This window comes from Cherax quadricarinatus, chromosome 1 (genome assembly GCF_038502225.1).
Source record: "Cherax quadricarinatus isolate ZL_2023a chromosome 1, ASM3850222v1, whole genome shotgun sequence".
Lineage (NCBI taxonomy): Eukaryota > Metazoa > Arthropoda > Malacostraca > Decapoda > Parastacidae > Cherax > Cherax quadricarinatus.
Window position 1 is genome coordinate 63,261,655 of NC_091292.1, and position 22,478 is coordinate 63,284,132.

The following is a 22,478-nucleotide window of genomic DNA, read 5'->3' on the forward strand; positions in this document are numbered from 1 at the left end:
TTAACCTAGGACACTACTGTGTGGTGACCTCTGTTAAAATAAGGACACTGTGTGGTGACCTCTGTTAACCTAGGACACTACTGTGTGGTGACCTCTGTTAACCTAGGACACTACTGTGTGGTGACCTCTGTTAACCTAGGGCACTACTGTGTGGTGACCTCTGTTAACCTAGGACACTACTGTGTGGTGACCTCTGTTAACCTAGGACACTACTGTGTGGTGACCTCTGTTAACCTAGGACACTACTGTGTGGTGACCTCTGTTAACCTAGGACACTACTGTGTGGTGACCTCTGTTAACCTAGGACACTACTGTGTGGTGACCTCTGTTAACCTAGGACACTACTGTGTGGTGACCTCTGTTAACCTAGGACACTACTGTGTGGTGACCTCTGTTAACCTAGGACACTACTGTGTGGTGACCTCTGTTAACCTAGGACACTACTGTGTGGTGACCTCTGTTAACCTAGGACACTACTGTGTGGTGACCTCTGTTAACCCAGGACACTACTGTGTGGTGACCTCTGTTAACCTAGGACACTACTGTGTGGTGACCTCTGTTAACCTAGGACACTACTGTGTGGTGACCTCTGTTAACCCAGGACACTACTGTGTGGTGACCTCTGTTAACCTAGGACACTACTGTGTGGTGACCTCTGTTAACCTAGGACACTACTGTGTGGTGACCTCTGTTAACCTAGGACACTGTGTGGTGACCTCTGTTAACCCAGGACACTACTGTGTGGTGACCTCTGTTAACCCAGGACACTACTGTGTGGTGACCTCTGTTAACCCAGGACACTACTGTGTGGTGACCTCTGTTAACCTAGGACACTACTGTGTGGTGACCTCTGTTAACCTAGGACACTACTGTGTGGTGACCTCTGTTAACCTAGGACACTACTGTGTGGTGACATCTGTTAACCCAGGACACTACTGTGTGGTGACCTCTGTTAGGACACTACTGTGTGGTGACCTCTGTTAACCCAGGACACTACTGTGTGGTGACCTCTGTTAACCCAGGACACTACTGTGTGGTGACCTCTGTTAACCCAGGACACTACTGTGTGGTGACCTCTGTTAACCTAGGACACTACTGTGTGGTGACCTCTGTTAACCCAGGACACTACTGTGTGGTGACCTCTGTTAACCCAGGACACTACTGTGTGGTGACCTCTGTTAACCCAGGACACTACTGTGTGGTGACCTCTGTTAACCCAGGACACTACTGTGTGGTGACCTCTGTTAACCTAGGACACTGTGTGGTGACCTCTGTTAACCCAGGACACTACTGTGTGGTGACCTCTGTTAACCCAGGACACTACTGTGTGGTGACCTCTGTTAACCCAGGACACTACTGTGTGGTGACCTCTGTTAACCCAGGACACTACTGTGTGGTGACCTCTGTTAACCCAGGACACTACTGTGTGGTGACCTCTGTTAACCCAGGACACTACTGTGTGGTGACCTCTGTTAACCCAGGACACTACTGTGTGGTGACCTCTGTTAACCCAGGACACTACTGTGTGGTGACCTCTGTTAACCCAGGACACTACTGTGTGGTGACCTCTGTTAACCCAGGACACTACTGTGTGGTGACCTCTGTTAACCCAGGACACTACTGTGTGGTGACCTCTGTTAACCTAGGACACTACTGTGTGGTGACCTCTGTTAACCTAGGACACTACTGTGTGGTGACCTCTGTTAACCTATGACACTACTGTGTGGTGACCTCTGTTAACCTAGGACACTACTGTGTGGTGACCTCTGTTAACTGTTAACCTAGGACACTACTGTGTGGTGACCTCTGTTAACCTATGACACTACTGTGTGGTGACCTCTGTTAACCTAGGACACTACTGTGTGGTGACCTCTGTTAACCTAGGACACTACTGTGTGGTGACCTCTGTTAACCTAGGACACTACTGTGTGGTGACCTCTGTTAACCTAGGACACTACTGTGTGGTGACCTCTGTTAACCTAGGACACTACTGTGTGGTGACCTCTGTTAACCTAGGACACTACTGTGTGGTGACCTCTGTTAACCTAGGACACTACTGTGTGGTGACCTCTGTTAACCTAGGACACTACTGTGTGGTGACCTCTGTTAACCCAGGATACTACTGTGTGGTGACCTCTGTTAACCCAGGACACTACTGTGTGGTGACCTCTGTTAACCTAGGACACTACTGTGTGGTGACCTCTGTTAACCCAGGACACTACTGTGTGGTGACCTCTGTTAACCTAGGACACTACTGTGTGGTGACCTCTGTTAACCTAGGACACTACTGTGTGGTGACCTCTGTTAACCTAGGACACTACTGTGTGGTGACCTCTGTTAACCTAGGACACTACTGTGTGGTGACCTCTGTTAACCTAGGACACTACTGTGTGGTGACCTCTGTTAACCTAGGACACTACTGTGTGGTGACCTCTGTTAACCTAGGACACTACTGTGTGGTGACCTCTGTTAACCTAGGACACTACTGTGTGGTGACCTCTGTTAACCTAGGACACTACTGTGTGGTGACCTCTGTTAACCTAGGACACTACTGTGTGGTGACCTCTGTTAACCTAGGACACTACTGTGTGGTGACCTCTGTTAACCTAGGACACTACTGTGTGGTGACCTCTGTTAACCTAGGACACTACTGTGTGGTGACCTCTGTTAACCTAGGACACTACTGTGTGGTGACCTCTGTTAACCTAGGACACTACTGTGTGGTGACCTCTGTTAACCTAGGACACTACTGTGTGGTGACCTCTGTTAACCTAGGACACTACTGTGTGGTGACCTCTGTTAACCTAGGACACTACTGTGTGGTGACCTCTGTTAACCTAGGACACTACTGTGTGGTGACCTCTGTTAACCTAGGACACTACTGTGTGGTGACCTCTGTTAACCTAGGACACTACTGTGTGGTGACCTCTGTTAACCTAGGACACTACTGTGTGGTAATCTTCTGTTTTATAAACAGAGTGTATGGAAAACCTGTGATATATATTAGGTCCTGATGGGACACCATTAAGTACCTACTTGAGTTTTGTCTTTCTCTAATATTTTTTTTACTATAACTAGAGAGCGCCTCATCCGATCAGCATCACAGAAACACTAAATAACTAAACCACTATTAGAACACTACAAAAACAATAACACCTCAAAAATTTCCATGTTGGTGTAAAGTAACTATGGAAAAACTAATGAAATTATCAGAAAGTACAGGTGCCTTCAAGTCACTTTTATATTGACATTTCCCAATCAATATTTACTTGTGATAACCCGAGAAAGCTTCTTCTGCTCGGCTTCAAACTTTCAATATTGGTTTTCCTAAAATGGTATTGTATGCCTGTTCTGAACAGCTTCAATCTTTAATGGCTGATGCATCTAATGAAAAATTTTCAGAGAATGCACAGGTGCGCCTGTCAGTCTTCCTCAAAATTAATTATGCTTTTCGAATTAACTCCGGTCCATTAATCCATCGTCGAATCTGAAGAATAATTACGTTTAATTTGTTATCAAGTTGATGTGAGTCTCTTCTAACAAATATTTTTTTTAATGAACCCTTAGTATTTTACTTTTTATAAATTTTAATCAACACGAGGAAATTAAATCTTCATCAGGGTACAAAACAAATTCTGGTCACAAAATAGAGCGAAACACCAACGTCAAAGACCTGGGAGTGATCATGTCGGAGGATCTCACCTTCAAGAACCATAACACTGTATCAATCGCATCTGCTAGAAAAATGACAGGATGGATAATGAGAACCTTCAAAACTAGGGAGGCCAAGCCCATGATGACACTCTTCAGGTCACTTGTTCTATCTAGGCTGGGATATTGCTGCACACTAACAGCACCTTTCAAGGCAGGTGAAATTGCTGACCTAGAAAATGTACAGAGAACCTTCACGGCGCGCATAACGGAGATAAAACACCTCAATTACTGGGAGCGCTTGAGGTTCCTAAACCTGTATTCCCTGGAACGCAGGAGGGAGAGATACATGATTATATACACCTGGAAAATCCTAGAGGGACTAGTACCGAACTTGCACACGAAAATCACTCACTACGAAAGCAAAAGACTTGGCAGACGATGCAACATCCCCCCAATGAAAAGCAGGGGTGTCACTAGCACGTTAAGAGACCATACAATAAGTGTCAGGGGCCCGAGACTGTTCAACTGCCTCCCAGCACACATAAGGGGGATTACCAACAGACCCCTGGCAGTCTTCAAGCTGGCACTGGACAAGCACCTAAAGTCGGTTCCTGACCAGCCGGGCTGTGGCTCGTACGTTGGTTTGCGTGCAGCCAGCAGCAACAGCCTGGTTGATCAGGTTCTGATCCACCAGGAGGTGGTCACAGACCGGGCCGCGGGGGCATTAACCCCCGGAACTCACTCCAGGTAAACTCCAGGTAAACTCCAGGTAAATTACAGGTATACTCCAGGTAAACATAAATTCATAATTTTAGGATTGAAAATTACACAATTATTTTTCACTTAAAAAAATATTTTTATACTAATACAAATTTGTTTGTCCGTATTATCAACATAGAGATTTTTCTTGAGTTTGAAAGATTATAATCTTATAATGTCAAGGTAAACTGAGTCATTATATGCGCGATAATCTCTCATCGTGGACAGGTCAGAGGGGATTAATAGGAATATCTGGGTCGAGGGAATTACTCATCAGCTCTGATTATATCGCTTGACCCTCGTTATTTAACATAATTTGATGCATTAGCAGAATTACATTGGAAGTCTCTGGATAACCTGGTGTATTCATGGCCATGACAGAACAAACGAACTGAATAAAACTTATTACAAAGCTGATTTTTCTTAAACTAAGTAAGAAGAGAAGCTATTGTATCTCTTATTTCCTTTATTATGGGAAAGTTTCGCTTGGGAACCGAGTTTCTTCAATTATCTAGACAGATCATGGAAATGTGGCATTATATAATGTGGCATTATGTAATGTGGCATTATGTAATGTGGCATTATATAATGTGGCATTATATAATGTGGCAATATATAATGTGGCAATATATAATGTGGCATTATATAATGTGGCATTATATAATGTGGCATTATATAATGTGGCATTATATAATGTGGCATTATATAATGTGGCATTATATAATGTGGCATTATATAGTCGGTATTATAGTGAGAATACAAAGCAATTAGTTGATATATAAGGAATATGTACTACACTTGGGTATCTTTAGTCTCAATACGTTTCCTTCTACAAAGGTTAAGAGACTGATCACCTCGAAATGATTTCCTCTACTGCCTACCGTCCTATAAATTAGCATATTTAAATGAAGAAGCAGGTCATTGCATTCTCATCTACGTCTCGACGAGTCCTGCCAGCATTAAGGTAGTCATGTGCTTAGTCACGGCTTTACCCGGTGGGCGAGCTTTATCTCTCAACCTTCCTGTACTATATAACCTATATATAACTTTCCCGTACTATATAACCCTTCTGTCAGCTTTAATGATGTAATGATGTGTTAATGATGTGATGATGTCAGTGTTAATTAATGCAAGGACTTCACTGAATTCTGGTAGCTTTATGTGACAGTTCTAATAGTTATAATAATACTGATTAATATTAATAATAATACCTCTATGTAAAATAATATTTCTATGAGCAAAAGGACGTCTTTGGATTAATATTAGTGATCGAACCTTAACTGGTCCTTAATAAAGAACAGAGGGAGTGAACCTTGGGCCAGTAAGAGAGGGAGTGAACCTTGGGCCAGTAAGAGAGGGAGTGAACCTTGGGCCAGTAAGAGAGGGAGTGAACCTTGGGCCAGTAAGAGATGGAGTGAACCTTGGGCCAGTAAGAGAGGGAGTGAACCTTGGGCCAGTAAGAGAGGGAGTGAACCTTGGGCCAATAAGAGAGGGAGTGAACCTTGGGCCAGTAAGAGAGGGAGTGAACCTTGGGCCAGTAAGAGAGGGAGCGAACCTTGGGCCAATAAGACAATAAGAGAGGGAGTGATCCATAGAGCAATACCAGAGTGGTTGAACCCTGGATCAGCGCCAGAGTGAACGTTCTTGGATTAATACTTGAGTGGCTGATGCTTAGATCAATACGAGAAGGAACGATGCTTGGACCATTCAAGTAATGACACGCGGGATACGAACCTGCATCCTTGGCATTGGTGACGTAGGGATCAGGAGTCCAGATGTACTCCATCACGTAGGAGGGTAGTGTGATATATTTATTCTCGTTGGCACAACCAGGCAGGAAGACTAGGTTGCTCAGGTTGAGGCGGGTATCCACCCACGTCATGTGCAAGAACAGTTCCATCCTGGTCCAAGTAAACATAAGAACATAAAATGGAGCAACACTGCAGTACTCCTACTTGCCCATACTTGACAAATCTTTCTCAAATCTCACCCTTCTGCACACTGACATTCCTCCCTTTTTGTATTTAGTAAAATTGTATACAACATCCTGATAGGTGTATTATGCAAGTTTTATTTATAACAAGTGTTCCTGGAGAGGTGCGTAATATAAGTGTTTATAACAAATGTTTCTTGATAAGTGTATATATATATATTAAAGGTGCTATTTACAGCAAGTGTTCCCTGACAGGTGTAACACGTGTGTTGTTTACAAGAAATGTTCTTGACAGGTGACAGTGTTCCCTCAGAGGTGTACCTTCAAGTTCTGTTAATGAGTACGTACTAACTTATATATATTGTGGCTAGCTGGTCTAGTGGCTAACGCGACGGGCTGGAATTTTGAGACACTCTGACCGCGGGTTCAATCCCGGCCGGGGTATGGTTTGTTTGCAATCGTGTCATTACGATTTCGTGAGTCGAGTCGAGTTATATGTATTCACCTATATATGTAGTTCCAGGGGTCGAGACAGGGATGAAGCCAGCAGAGAGTGGATCTAGTTGCGACCAGCAACTAGATCAACTCTAAGACTGAAGAAATACACGGTGTCCACAAAAACACTCCCCGATTTCAAACAGGTATAACATGTAACTTTATTGTAATAATCTTTCACAGTTAGTAGCTTCAAAAGCAGGATTTCATTCAGTTTCATGCGGTAAATGGTAGCATTAAAGGCACTCAATGTGCGCCCCTCTGGTTGCTCGCCAAACATTGATGCGATAGTCCAGTTCGATCCAGACGCTCTGCAGCATATCTGGTGTTATCATGCGAACTGCTTCAGTGATTGAAATTTTCAGCTCCTCCAGGGTTGCAGGTAGTGGTGGTACGCAATCTGTGCTCTTCATGTACCCTCAAAGAAAGAAGTCACAAACAGTTAGGTTCGGTGACCTCGCAGGCCATTTGCAGAGGTCACCGGACCTCTGCAAGTGGCAGAGCGTCTGGACCGAACTGGACTATCGCATCGATGTTTGCCGAGTAACCAGAGGGGCGCACATTGAGTGCCTTTAATACTACCCTATACCGCATGAAACTGAATGAAATCCTGCATCTGAAGCTACTAATTGTGAAAGATTATTACAATAAAGTTACATGTTATACCCGTCTGAAATCAGAGTATTTTTGTGGGCACCCTGTACTTACTAACGTCTCTCTGACTCATCTGAATTTTCAACTTCTAGCTGAACACTCGTGTTCCTGTTTCCCAGATCTAAAACATTCTGTCTCGATTCACCTTGTCAGTTCCCCTCAGTATTTTGTGCATCGTTATTATATCCTCCTTAGTTCTCTTGTGTCATCAGGTTGAGTTCCCTTAACCTCTCCTTATAGAACACACTCCTTAACTCCGGGGCTAGTCTTATTGCAAAACTCTACATTTTCTCCAATTTCTTGACATGCCCAGGTGTGGGCTCCATACTGGTGGGGCGTACTCCAATATGGGCCTGACGTAGGCGGTGCACAGTGTCGTGAATGACTCCTATGAGGTACACCTGACAGGTGTATCACCAAGGTGCTGTTTACAAGTGTTTTTTGGCAGGTGTATCATATAAGTATTATTTACAACAAGTGTTCCCTGACTGGTATGGGTTGCTTGTTGCAGGTAACGTGTGAGTGTATTATTACAAATTTACAGTGGCTGTTGCAGTCCAGTTATTGTAGTTGCAACACTGACTGCAGGTCCACTACATTATTACTGCTTAATAACGATAAGAAAAATTGGCTTACCAGCTGATATTCTATAGTAACAAGGTAACCAGCTGACGTTATACATTAACAGTAAAACCAGCTGGTGCTATGTTAACAGGACAACCAGCTGGTGTTATTTGTTAACAGAACAACCAGCTGGTGTTATGCATTAACAGGGCAACCAGCTGGTGTTATACATTAACAGGGCAACCAGCTGGTGTTATATGTTAACAGAGCAACCAGCTGGTGTTATATGTTAACAGGACAACCAGCTGGCGTTATATAATAACAGGTTGAACAGTTATTCTTCCATTAAGTTATAATCTTTCTTCAATAATGTTATTGCATTCATGGGGAGCGCTAAACCCTTGTATTAAGTCTATTCTGGCGTGGAAAAAAAATAAAGTATACATTTAAAGTAATGGATATATTATAAATAAATATATGGCAGGACACAGAATATTGAAAATGATCCAACAATTTATATGTTATTAATATGTCTGCAGAATTTGACTTCAAGGATTTAAAATGCTATTTAGTTAGATCTTCTCTCCATATATCTCAAGTGAACTTCACTAGAAAAGTGCCAATGTTTATACTCTGAAAGGTGTGAATATATTAAATTGATTGAAAGCTTATTTTAATCTCTGTCTAAGGTATTAGTGTTTTAAAGTTAGTGAACTAAGTATATTCCGGCTCTAATAATCCTTTTGAAGTAGATAGGCTTTTAACCTAAGAAACTAACTATAGTAATCAACACATTATTATTATTATTAAAGATTAGCCGGTATTCTCCCGGCCCGGGCCTTTTCCAAGTGGTGGCCCGGCCTTGGCTCCCTCTTTAGGGAGTGTCTGAGACCTAAGTCTCCCATGGGAGGAGGCACAAGTACCTCCTCATCTTTGGGACCAACTGTCCCCGGGCCTAGCCACAAGCTAGGCCTCTCTGGTCTACCATCCCCGCCACAAGGGGGCAAATGGGAATGACAGTCTTATGAGCTAAAGGCTCGGGCTCAGGCACCTACCCTACCCTAGAAGGATTAGGCATGGTATCGATGTCAACACAGTTATCCAACAATCAGTTTTCTCTCAACTTACTCTCTTAAAAATATGTCCATGAAATAATTATACTATTTATCTATATTCCATGAAATAATCTTTAACCCTTCGCGAGTCAACATGAGCAATATTCTCAAATTAGAAACATGTACTTGCCTGAAGTCCATATCGGCAGCATTGAAAGAGTTGATATCTTGTATATACAGTGTGAAGACCACGTTGACGGGGCGGTTATCGCGGGTAGGTGGCCTGTACTCTGTGAAGGACGCAAACACCTGGGTTAACACCTGCCCACACAAACACACACCGGCTTTGTGCTTTTTTGTGGGCATAATAATACCTACTGGGGCAGGAAGGAGGGCAACTTCTACCACTACATGCTGTTTAAAACATGAATTAATTAATTGTAAATGGTAAGTGACGCTGACACACTGAGAATAAGCAGACTTGTGTACAATAGTTATCATTGGATGTCATAAACTGTATACAAGTTTCCATTTACTTTGACAATATAGAAAACGTATCAGCTCACAAACCTACTAGAAATAGACAAAATAGAAAGTAATATAGAAAGACAAGAAGGGAAACATTGATAAATGAATATTTTAATGAGGAAGTCTGGAAATGATCTATTAACAAAATTGTAAAAACTAATTTTAATGTGCAAGACAATATACAAAAACTTAAGAAAGAAGTGTAGAATCTTAAGTAGAAAGTATGACAGAGAATTTTAAAAGCGGGTGGAGTGTTAAGGACAGCTGGGTAGGCTGATAGTATTGTTTGGATGGGGTGTTATACTGGTTGGGTGGAGTGTTAATACTGGTTGGGTGGAGTGTTAATACTGGTTGGGTGGAGTGTTAATACTGGTTGGGTAACATGACTCACGAAATCGTAATGACACGATTGCAAACAAACCATACCCCGGCCGGGATTGAACCCGCGGTCAGAGAGTCTCAAAACTCCTAGCTGGTCTAGTGGCTAACGCGACGGGCTGGAGTTTTGAGACTCTCTAACCGCGGGTTCAATCCCGACCGGGGTATGGTTTGGTTTACTGGTTGGGTGGGGCGTTAATACTGGTTGGGTGGAGTGTTAATACTGGTTGGGTAGGGCGTTAATACTGGTTGGGTGGAATGTTAATACTGGTTGGGTGGATTGTTAATACTGTGTACGAATGGTATATAATACCGACAAGATGAGATTAAGACAAATGTGCAACATCTGGGTATCTTTATTGTAGACGTTTCGCCATCCAGTGGCTTTATCAATACAAATTCTAGGACATAACTTGAAGACAGTAGAACTATGTACAGAAGATGAGGTAATCAGTCCCTCAACCTAGGAGTAGGTGCGAAGAGCACCTACTCCTAGGCTGAGGGACTGATTACCTCATCTTCTGTACATAGTTCTACTGTCTTCAAGTTATGTCCTAGAATTTGTATTGATAAAGCCACTGGATGGCGAAACGTCTACAATAAAGATACCCAGATGTTGCACATGTGTCTTAATCTCAGTGTTAATACTGGTTTGGTGGAGTGTTAATACTGGTTTGGTGGAGTGTTAATACTGGTTTGGTGGAGTGTTAATACTGGTTGGGTGGAGTGTTAATACTGGTTGGGTGGAGTGTTAATACTGGTTGGGTGGAGTGTTAATACTGGTTGGGTGGAGTGTTAATACTGGTTGGGTGGAGTGTTAATACTGGTTGGGTGGAGTGTTAATACTGGTTGGGTGGGGTGTTAATACTGGTTGGGTGGAGTGTTAATACTGGTTGGGTGGAGTGTTAATACTGGTTGGGTGGAGTGTTAATACTGGTTGGGTGGAGTGTTAATACTGGTTGGGTGGAGTGTTAATACTGGTTGGGTGGAGTGTTAATACTGGTTGGGTGGGGTGTTAATACTGGTTGGGTGGAGTGTTAATACTGGTTGGGTGGAGTGTTAATACTGGTTGGGTGGGGTGTTAATACTGGTTGGGTGGAGTGTTAATACTGGTTGGGTGGAGTGTTAATACTGGTTGGGTGGAGTGTTAATACTGGTTGGGTGGAGTATTAATAAGTATTGGTAAGGTCAGCTGGGCATGTAGCTAGGTGAGTTGTGTTGTCTAGGATTTAGTTAGCTAACCTGTGTTGTCTAGGATATAGCTAGGTGACCAGTGTTGTCTAGGATATAGCTAGGTGACCAGTGTTGTCTAGGATATAGCTAGGTGACCAGTGTTGTCTGGTATTGTAACTAAGTGACATGGATTAGCTTGAAGGTATATAGTAATTATTTTTGCGTCACAGTTCATATTATTAAAGTCAAAATGTTTGATACTGTGTTACGTGAATGTTATTGTGGTTCGGTTATTGTATTGATTGAGTAGGTAAGTTGAAAGGTCTTATTGTTGCTATTATTTACTCTGATTCTTAGCATGTATCATAAAGTGGATATTACACATTTCTCGGTGACATTAAAGTACATCTCGTAATAAAGTTGGTAGAATTACCGACAATATGTAAAGTAAAAGGACACAAGTGCAACTAATGTGACATTTATTGTGGCAACGTTTCGCTCTCCAGGAGCTTTATCAAGCCATTACAAACAATACATGGACACAGAGGGTATATAAAGGCTCAGAGTGAGGTGTAATAGTAGTGAGGTAACATTTCGATGTTCACTAGTGGTAGTGGTAGTAGTAGTAGTAGTAGTAGTAGTAACAAAAATAATACAATATGGAAGAGCAATTAATTCGTACATGAGTAAAAGGATATAAAAGCTATTACTTGGGTAACATAAAAATAGGTTGGACAAATATAGACTGGAAAGAGGCAGGTTTTTTTCAGTGTTCACTCTCTGTAATGTGCTTTGTGTAGTATAACAGGAGAGACTATGTGATGGCAGGGTTTACTGTTTTCAGGAGGATTCTTGCTAAGACTTCGGAGATGGTGAAGCTGCCGTTGTTTTGTTTAATTGTATTCGAAACAGCGATCAGTGTTGATTCGAGGCACTTGCGTCTGCGGAAATTAGTTTCTTTGATCACTAATTGGGCGTCTCTGAATTTCATGAGATGATTGGTGGAATTTCGGTGTTGTGCACAGGCGTTGTTTAAGTTGTCGTTCCTACATGCGTAAATGTGTTCATTGAGGCGGGTGTCGAGGTTTCTTGCTGTTTCACCTACCTAGATCTTGTCACAGCCTCCACAGGGTATAGTGTAAACTCCTGCATTGACTGGTTCGTGGTGCTTGGGTTTTGTCCTGGTTAGATCCTTTATTGAAGTGGTAGAAGCGATGGCGACTCTGGTGTTAGCTTGTGAAAGTACTTTTGAGACGTTTAGTGCAACCTGGCTGTTGGGAAGAATTATAACTTTGTTGGGAGCGGTGTTGATGCGTGGAGAATTGATGATCTGAAGAGCTCTTTTCTTGCAGTCTTTGATGAAAAAAGAAGGAAATTGTAACTCAGTGAATGTTTGGTGAATGTAAGTACATTCCTCGTCAAGAAACTCAGGACTGCAAATTCGGTATGCTCTTAGGAAAAACCCGATGATGATGCCTCTTTTGGTCTTGGTATCTTGACTTGAATAGAAGTGTGTGAGATCATTTTTATTGGTGGGTTTCCGATAAACTTGAAATCTTAGGTTGTTGTCTACTTTGTGAATGAGGACGTCGAGGAAAGGTAGCTTGTCATTGGACTCTTCTTCTAGTGTAAACTGAATCGCTGGTTCAACTGCGTTGAGCCTTGCCTGAAGATCCCGTACATCAAAACGTTTTGGAGTTATTACGAGGACATCGTCCACGTAACGTAACCAAGTGACGCTTGAAGGGATGATGTTGGCGAAGTGTTCGGACTCTAGGTGTTCCATGTATAAGTTGGCTAGGACGGCACTTATTGGGGACCCCATTCCCATGCCGTAGGTTTGTTTGTAGAGCTTGTTATTGAAAGAAAAACAGTTGAAATTAACACAGAGTTCAATCAAGTCAACAAAATCTCCGGGAGGTAAAGGAAGATTAAGGTCCTGGTTGACTTTACGTCGTAGAACATCGATGGCTTTTTTGGTAGGTACTTTTGTGAAGAGGGAAGTCACATCCAAACTGCTTAGTTTCTTGTTACGGATGGAGAGGTTACGGATGCGGTTGAGAAGGTCGCCTGAGTGTTTAAGATGAGCGGGGCTGATGGTCCCCAGAAGGCAGGAAAGATGTTTGGCAAGAACTCCGGCTAGTTTGTGTGGAGCACTGCCTATTCCTGACGTGATTGGTCTGAGAGGAATATTGTGTTTATGGGTCTTGGGTAAACCATACATGTGTGCTGGTTTAGGGTTGCTTGGTAACAGGTACAAAAGTTTCTTCCCTTCTCTAGTACGTTTGAGTATTTGTCTGGTTTTGTATAGAAAGTCTTTGGTGAGCGTCTCCCACTGTTGAGTGCTGATAGGTTCGTATGTAGATTGATCATTCAAAAGGTCCATCATTTTAGTGTTGTAGTCACTGGTGTTGAGTATGACGACTCCACCTCCTTTGTCGGCGGTGGTGACGATAATGTTGGGGTCGTTGGCGAGGTCCTTAAGGGCAGTGATGTATCTTCTAGGAAGATTAGAAGAAGGTTCACATAAAGCTGCAGTGAGAAGGCCCTGTATATAACCCTTCTGGAAGTTGCTGTCACTGTGTCTATGGTTCCTGGTAACAAGGTTGAGTTGATAGTTAGGTTTGCGTATGTTGGTGGTAAATTTGAGTCCCAGACTCAGTGCTTGTTTCTCGTAGTCGGTTAAGGTGCGTGACGATAAGTTGTTTATCAGGGATTCGCGTCCCATTTCCTTCCATCGACTGTTAGTGCAGAGGTACTGAAGTTTGCGATTGAGTTTGATCTTCTGTTGGAGGTTAGCTGTGGTGACTGTGCTGAGAATATGCTCAGCAGTGTGTTGGTCAATCTGAAGATTGGCCCTCATATTCCTTGCAGTTTCAAAGGTTTCCTTAGCGATGTTAGAAAGTTCTTCGGCACATTCAGTTAAGTAAGCCATCGCTTCTACCACTTCAATAAAGGATCTAACCAGGACAAAACCCAAGCACCACGAACCAGTCAATGCAGGAGTTTACACTATACCCTGTGGAGGCTGTGACAAGATCTACGTAGGTGAAACAGCAAGAAACCTCGACACCCGCCTCAATGAACACATTTACGCATGTAGGAACGACAACTTAAACAACGCCTGTGCACAACACCGAAATTCCACCAATCATCTCATGAAATTCAGAGACGCCCAATTAGTGATCAAAGAAACTAATTTCCGCAGACGCAAGTGCCTCGAATCAGCACTGATCGCTGTTTCGAATGCAATTAAACAAAACAACGGCAGCTTCACCATCTCCGAAGTCTTAGCAAGAATCCTCCTGAAAACAGTAAACCCTGCCATCACATAGTCTCTCCTGTTATACTACACAAAGCACATTACAGAGAGTGAACACTGAAAAAAAACCTGCCTCTTTCCAGTCTATATTTGTCCAACCTATTTTTATGTTACCCAAGTAATAGCTTTTATTTCCTTTTACTCATGTACGAATTAATTGCTCTTCCATATTGTATTATTTTTGTTACTACTACTACTACTACTACTACTACTACCACTACCACTAGTGAACATCGAAATGTTACCTCACTAGTATTACACCTCACTCTGAGCCTTCATATACCCTCTGTGTCCATGTATTGTTTGTAATGGCTTGATAAAGCTCCTGGAGAGCGAAACGTTGCCACAATAAATGTCACATTAGTTGCACTTGTGTCCTTTTACTTTACAAAGTACATCTCAATACATCCAGATGATGTATCACTGGGTTTTGAAGTACTGTGCTGAAGATTAAGTTAAAAGTAATGTGTGATGGTGGATAAACGGACAATAGACTTAAAGATAAATAGGGAATATCCTCTGCGTTATACATGTCTCATTACAATTGCATTTAAAGGTACAGACCTGTTTTATTAACAAAAGTAGTTAAAACTATATGCCTGTTTTATTATCAAGTGCAATTAAAATGTCTGCCTTATATACACGTACAACTGTTAGTCAAAACACATACACAGTCGGTATGTTGTCTAAGCAATCGCTGCATTGTCAGTCAAATTATAATAATCTTTATTTCTACAAGTACATGTACAAGGTATACAGACCATAGCTGACGTCAATGACATACTACTATATAGAAAGTCACTTGTTATGCAGAGCATTTCTGGCACATTAGATCAATTTTGTCCCAGGATGCGACCCACACCAGTCGACTAACACCCAGGTACCTGTTTTAGTGATAGATGAACATGGGCAGCAGGTGTCTTGAAGAAACACCTAGTGTCTCCACCCGTACCAGGGATCGACCCCCGGACTCCAGTGTGTGTGAGCTGTGAGCTATTTTCTGGCTTAACATGACATATGGACGAATTACCGAATTTTCTGTGTAACTGTTTAACAAGCATGGCTTCTAGTGGCCAGGGTACGACTTCTAAAATATACACGAAGAGGCTTTCATTTAGTACTGCAAGAATCGATCCTTCCATCAAGGTTGGCAGAGGCAAACAAGGTACTGTACGTCAGCGAGGATCCTGGCTCGCTCCTTCGTGCTGCTTGCTGCTGTGGCTGTAACAGCCGCCTACTGAACCTGCTTTTGAAGTCACGCAATCCCCTGACACGAAATGTTTGCCATGTGTTAATGAGCGTATACACTTAGTGCGTAAACACGCGCATGTACTTAGCCCCCCCCCCCAAACACACTAATCCAAAGTTAAAATGTGGGGCCAAGGAGCTGGAGCTCCTGTAGATCATGCTCTACAGCAAATGCGTTACGTCAATACTCCCTAGTAAGGGGACACTGATAAGGACATTTAGTGTATAGGATTAAGAAAATTCAGAGGTACGTCTCTGCAGTGATAGCTGACACTGAAAGAAAATTATAGGAGGTGAAATCTTCTCAATACGTATAAAGCAGAATATAACTAAAGCGTTAACCCAATTCCTGCGAACAACCAACAAACTGGGCAGTATCTAAATGCCATCAGTAACAATGTTCAGTGTTTTCACCTGACAGAAGTAAGAGGAGCACCAGGACGTTGATTCCCACCTGCAACTGCTTTGACAGACATCACTCAACACAGTAATCATCTACATCACATATAGTGCAGTCATCAGGAGAAGAAGAAACCTGCACGTATCCTGAAGAAGACGACGAACAACTACAACAACAACTACAAGACACTGACATTAACTTCTTACGAGGAACCTGGTTCATTTAACTAGGTACATACGCAGATTGTTGAATCTCTTTTCCAAGAAACACAAACATTCAGTTGTACAAGACGTCGACTGTACGTGGGTCATCGAAAATTTAATTTATAAACTAGAGATTAAAATAGACCATTATTGTATATACATACTGATAGATTAAGCAAATATTGCAAACCAAGCGATATAAGATGCAAAACAACCACGGGGGGAGTAGAATGATTGCAACACAAAAGGCCTAGAGCTATCATTCTACTCCCCCCGTGGTTGTTTTACATCTTGTATCCCTTGTTTGCGATATTTGCTTAATCTATCAGTATGTGTATACAATAATGGTGTAGTTTAGAAATTAAATTATTTTCGATGACACACGTGCAGTCGACGTTTCCTGGAAAAGAGATTCAACAGTTAGGTTAGGATAGAGAGTGATTATGTTGGTCACTTTGTTGAGACTATTGATTGTTACCTTGGCGGTAGGACGCCATGAGTTGAATTTGCTGGATGGAGTTTTTGGGGACTGTTTTGTAAAAGTTGATAGGAAGTTAATCCTTTGAATGAACTGCTTTGGATCTGTCATTTAAGATATCTTCCCAACATGTTTCATTTAAGACATGGTTCACCTGGTCCCAGTTGATGTTCTTGTTGAAGTTGTATTTTGTGAATACACCTTCACAAGTACATGCATTTTGCTGCTCAGGACCCCTGTGCATGTAAGTCTGAACTTCGATTAGATTGTGATTGGAATTAGTTGTTTTTTATATTGTTATGTCTCTTACCAGGTCCTCATTATTTGTGAAGATAAGGTCAAGTGAGGTTTCCGGTCTTGTTGGCTCCACTATCTGCTGACTTAGGGTGTGTTTATCGCAGAGATTTAGTTGCTTATGTGTGTGTGACCTTTTATTTGCGCTGCCTCCAGGGATTGTTTCTGCCATAACATTATTTGCTACATTCTTCCATTTCGTATGCCTTAGGTTGAAATCACCAAGCAGTAAGTTGTTTTGGGATGGAGCTGGAAGGCTTTCCAGATAGTAATCAATTTTCAGTAGCTGTTCCTTGAACTGTTGGGAGGTTGCATCTGGTGGCTTATATACAGCCATGATGGCTAGGTTTAGTTCTCGATCTTTACTGTTAGAACTTCAATTATATCATTTGTGGTGTTCAGCATCTCCGTTCACAGGAGCGACTCTTTGACATACAGGCCAACCCCCCCCCCCACCCCTACCCTCCCTTGTTGCCTGTTTTTTCTGTCACATCTAAAAAGGTAGGACCAGTGGTGGTGAGTCAGATGTTAGGACCAGTGGTGTGTAGGTCAGTGGTGATGAGACAGATTTACCTTTAATATAGGAGCAAGGGATGATATTGGCAAGGAAGGTGTGGCCCGTATTTTGAATATCCTGGTGGACGGGGCATGGCGTTGTCGTCTCTGACTGTCCCAAACACTCGACCACCATACACAAGCTGCCAACAACAACATAAATCAGTCATCTTGTTTTTTTATTATAATTTTACATTTTTTTTGTAAACGTATCAATCTAGTATAAAGAACAATAAGGAAAATTTATTGTGTGCCAAGAGACGTTAGTATTCAGGTTAAACCATTTAAGATTTGTTCGTGGTACAGTTCGTGATATTAGTAAATTTTCTCTTTATTTTTAATGTGTGTGTGTGTGTGTGTGTGTGTGTGTGTTATATAAAGTATTGCTCAAATTGTTATGGAAATATCACAACTTCTATTACTCTACGCTGGAGGCTCGGCTGCAAATCCTTCTAAGTGTTTTATTAGCCTGTTAATAAGAGCGCATTCATGTATTTACACTTTGCCTAAAGATAAGGTAGGATCGTGGGGGTTAGGGGAAGTGCCGCAGGAGAGAGGTCCGGGAGGAGGAATTTCTTGGATATGAGACTCCATAGTTAGGTTTCCTTTAAAAAAAAAGATGAGTATGTGGAGGGGTAACTCCTAGGAGGAATGAAAGGGACCACATATCCCTCTCCACACCCAAAAGGCCCCTCGATGTGGCCGGTAAACCGGCACTCCAAGATAGCAATCTCACATCCACCGAGCCATGCCTAGCCCTCTGCTAGGCATACCTCCTTCTGCCACCACCTCCCGGAACCGTCAGGCAGCCTCCAGAGATACACCCGTCACCTGAAGAACGCCATGGACCGCCCTCCAGGACTCCGGAGGTTGGATTGGAGCATCCCCAGATGATCCAGATTTCACGGCAAGCACTATCACTATCAAGGGCCCTTAGTGGAATGGGACGGACAACGACACCCTTTCCTTAATCTAAGGAGGGGATGACCCTAAAGGACAAAAACAGGAAAGGAAGGAGAGGGGAGGGATGGGGAAAGGAGAAAGGATTGGAAAGGAGGAATAGGAAGGATGGGGTAGGGAAGGGAGGAGTTGGGGGTAGTTAGGTTCGGTCGGAGGACGAAAACCTAAAGGTCCAATTCCTCAGAACAAAAGTCTCTTCACTGCAACAAGGAGCCCCTTTGAAGAGGACTTGTTGCCTTAAAACGTTGGGAGATTTCTGTCATCACTTACAGTCTATAGCTTAGACCGCGACTAATTAGTTGCTATAATTATGTTGTGAATATATCTAATATAACAGAAAATTGTTCACTATAGCACTTAAGTAGTATTGACAGTAGCAGTGAACAAATAACACGCAATTGGGGGAGGAACCTTGTGAAGACGTTTCGCATTGTCAGGTCACAATTGATAGTAACAAAGAGGTAATTAATATATTGTAGATGAAAGATGGTAATGATGGTTCCAAATTCACAATAATTTTAACCACTTTCAAAGTTAAAATCGATCAGTAGCCAAACATTTCTAGTGTTTCGTGAATATTACGTTTCACCTTCAGATTCAGCTTACACACCTGCGATAAAGAATTATACTAGGAAGGCTGGATCAATTAACCTAGAGTATACTAACTGACTCACCTAAATGAAGTGACCTGCTCCACATAACTTGTATGATCTAGAGGTGTAATTTATGACATATGATGTGAAGGGGAAGTAGCACTCTGGTGGAGGAGTAACACTAATGGAGGGGAAATAATACTTGTGGAAGGGGAGGCAACACCTGTACATTAAATAACAGATTGAAGGATATATATATTTTCTTTCTTCACCTAACCACTATACACCGTCCGATGTGTCACAGCGCACTTGACAGTCACTACTCGATATAAAGTTGTATTCAACCTCTAGATGCCGCTAGTTAACGTACATACAGCTGGCAAAGATGACTACAGGATAGTGGATTATTTTACTTTTGTTGAATAAATGCAGATGTATTCATTGCATGCAACACCGTCTTGCTGCGCCAGTCATAGGGCACCACTGAAGAGGTCAACATAAGAGAAAAATTAACATAGCATAGGTTAACAGCCTTATCAAGGCACTGACGTGCCATTTTTCCAAGTGCCAGGTAATTATCCTTAGTTATAATTTAGGCAATGAAAGAACTGTTATTAGTGCATGGCACTAGGGTCGTTGCCCTCTCTGAAAAAGCAGTCATGAAGTGAATTATGTTTCCTAGTGATTATTGCAGCAGATAACTGCGAGTAATATATAGCAATGCCTCATTAAGCTTAAGATATTGCTTGTTGAGTCATTATTTACTGTTTGTGCTAAAGACCTATTTTGTTTATGTAAGACAATTTGTGTATGTATGTATGTGGAGAGGAATGATGCATATGTGAGATTAGGCATGTGTATGTAGGTAAGGGAAGAATGTGTTCATGAGTTGACCAGAGATACAAAGGGATATAAAAGGGGTATGAATAAAGTAAGTCGAGGTCAAAGTAGGTTGTCTACGACGATCTCTAAAGAAACCAATTATACATCTTGTTTGCAAGTGTACATTCACTCTTACTCTCAGTTCTTACGCCATAGAGTAATATATTCATTTTTTTCTGATACGCAACAACACTAACATTCTTTGACCCGATTATTATTATTATTATTCTTATAATCAAGGAGGAAGCGCTAAACCCAGAGGATTATACAGCGCCTGGGGGGGGGATGTGGAAGGCATTCAGGCTTAATTCGGGGAACTGGAGCACAGATCCAATTCCCTAAATCAAGAGCCCCTCACCAACATCAAGGAACCTTCCTTGAGGGGTCTTTGACCCGAATCATGAAGTTAACTGCTGACAGAGACGTACACTATCAGACGCAGTCATACACAGACGCATACTGTGTGTATGATACACACACACACACACACACACACACACACAGTAAGGATTCGTTTAAGACTCTGTACACCATCTACGTCAGGCCCATACTGGAGTATGCAGCACCAGTTTGGAATCCACACCTAGTCAAGCACGTCAAGAAATTAGAGAAAGTGCAAAGGTTTGCAACAAGACTAGTCCCAGAGCTACGGGGATTGTCCTATGAAGAAAGGTTGAGGGAAATCGGCCTGACGACACTGGAGGCCAGGAGGGTCAGGGGAGACATGATAACGACATATAAAATACTGCACGGAATAGACGAGGTGGACAAAGACGGGATGTTCCAGAGATGGGACACAGACACAAGAGGTCACAATTGGAAGTTGAAGACTCAGATGAATCAAAGGGATGTTAGGAAGTATTTCTTCAGTCATAGAGTAGTCAGGCCATGGAATAGCCTAGAAAGTGATGTGGTGGAGGCAGGAACCATACACAGTTTTAAGGCGAGGTATGATAGAGCTCATGGGGCAGGGAGAGAGAGGACCTAGTAGCAATCAGCGAAGAGGCGGGGCCAGGAGCTGTGACTCGACCCCTGCAACCACAAATAGGTGAGTACAAATAGGTGAGTACACACACACACACACACACACAAAATCTATCACAGTTTAATAGGCTTAACAAACTATTATCCAACTTGTGAAAAGAATCCCATTAATGTGAGTTAAGTGAAACGAGTATTGAGCTTGGTAACAATGGTTGTCTGCTTGTGTAAGTGTATGATCTATATCTGTAGTTACTCAACCAGTCGATGTATTTTACTTTACAGCTGTAATAAAGTATAGAGTCAGTGTCTGACTGTAGTCACTACCACTCACATACTCAATTTACAATTCACTGTGACGATCCCTTCATACTTGACAGTTATTTGTTCTACTGATTATATATATATATATATATATATATATATATATATATATATATATATATATATATATATATATATATATATATATATATATAATGCAATAAGATCACAGTAAACAGGTGATTTCAGAATATGCAAAACAACCACTGTGAAAGAATAGAGAAATTCCAAGCGCTTTCTTGACTACTCACATTATCAAGGAACAATAAAAGTAATGCATCAAAGGAAGGCATATAAAGGGTCTAGACCACACCTCACTATCACATCCCACAACAAAGCCACACCTGACGCGTGACTCATAAGAAAGAGAACACTGCAGGAGGCCCGCTGGCCCAACTAGACAGGTCCTTCACACAACCCACGAACAAACTACTCTACCCAAGAACCAAGAATTTTAAAATCTATTATTTGTCCAATGTATTATTAAATTCTTCCCAAATAATAAATGGATCTAATTTATATAAACCAAAGGAAATAGTCATATTATTGTCAAAACTGCTTTTTATGAAACAAGATTCAATTATATTCCTGTCGACCATGGGCTTGCTTGATACAATTTTCTCAACTTTTTGAAAATCAATTGGATGGTTAAAATCTCTCACATGAATAAATAGAGCATAGGAATCTTGTCCAGTTCTAATGCTATATTTATGTTGTTTTAATCTTAGTTCGAGACTTTTACCAGTTTGACCGTAATAAACTTTATCGCAAATTTTATAAGGAATCTTATAGACACATCCGTCAGCAGTTTGAGGGGAACTTTATCAAAAGTTTTTTTTTACTGTATCAAGATTTTTAAATACAACTTTGACATTAAAAGTCTTAAGAGAAGGCATATCAACCAAGTTTTCATGGTAAAGGAGAACCAACATATTTTTAGTTGAATAAGGCTGGTTGTCCCTTTTTGGATTGTAAAAAGTATTTCTTGCAATTTTAAAAGATTTATCAATTACATTTCGTGGGCATTTCAAATCATTAGCCACTT

General features: G+C 41.8%; 1 protein-coding gene across 2 annotated transcripts in view; it reads right to left on the reverse strand.

Moving 5' to 3' along the window:
• The window catches only part of LOC128685541 (glycine receptor subunit alpha-2-like), an 85,576-nt gene that overhangs the window by 57,655 nt on the left and 5,443 nt on the right, over positions 1 to 22,478 (reverse strand). For both annotated transcript variants that reach the window (XM_070082520.1, XM_070082515.1), the window contains exons 2-4: positions 17,712 to 17,836; positions 9,305 to 9,404; positions 6,148 to 6,314 (exon numbers count right to left, since the gene is read on the reverse strand). In XM_070082520.1, coding sequence (XP_069938621.1) covers positions 6,148 to 6,314; positions 9,305 to 9,404; positions 17,712 to 17,836 — 392 coding nt within the window. The remainder of the gene's footprint in view (positions 1 to 6,147; positions 6,315 to 9,304; positions 9,405 to 17,711; positions 17,837 to 22,478) is intronic.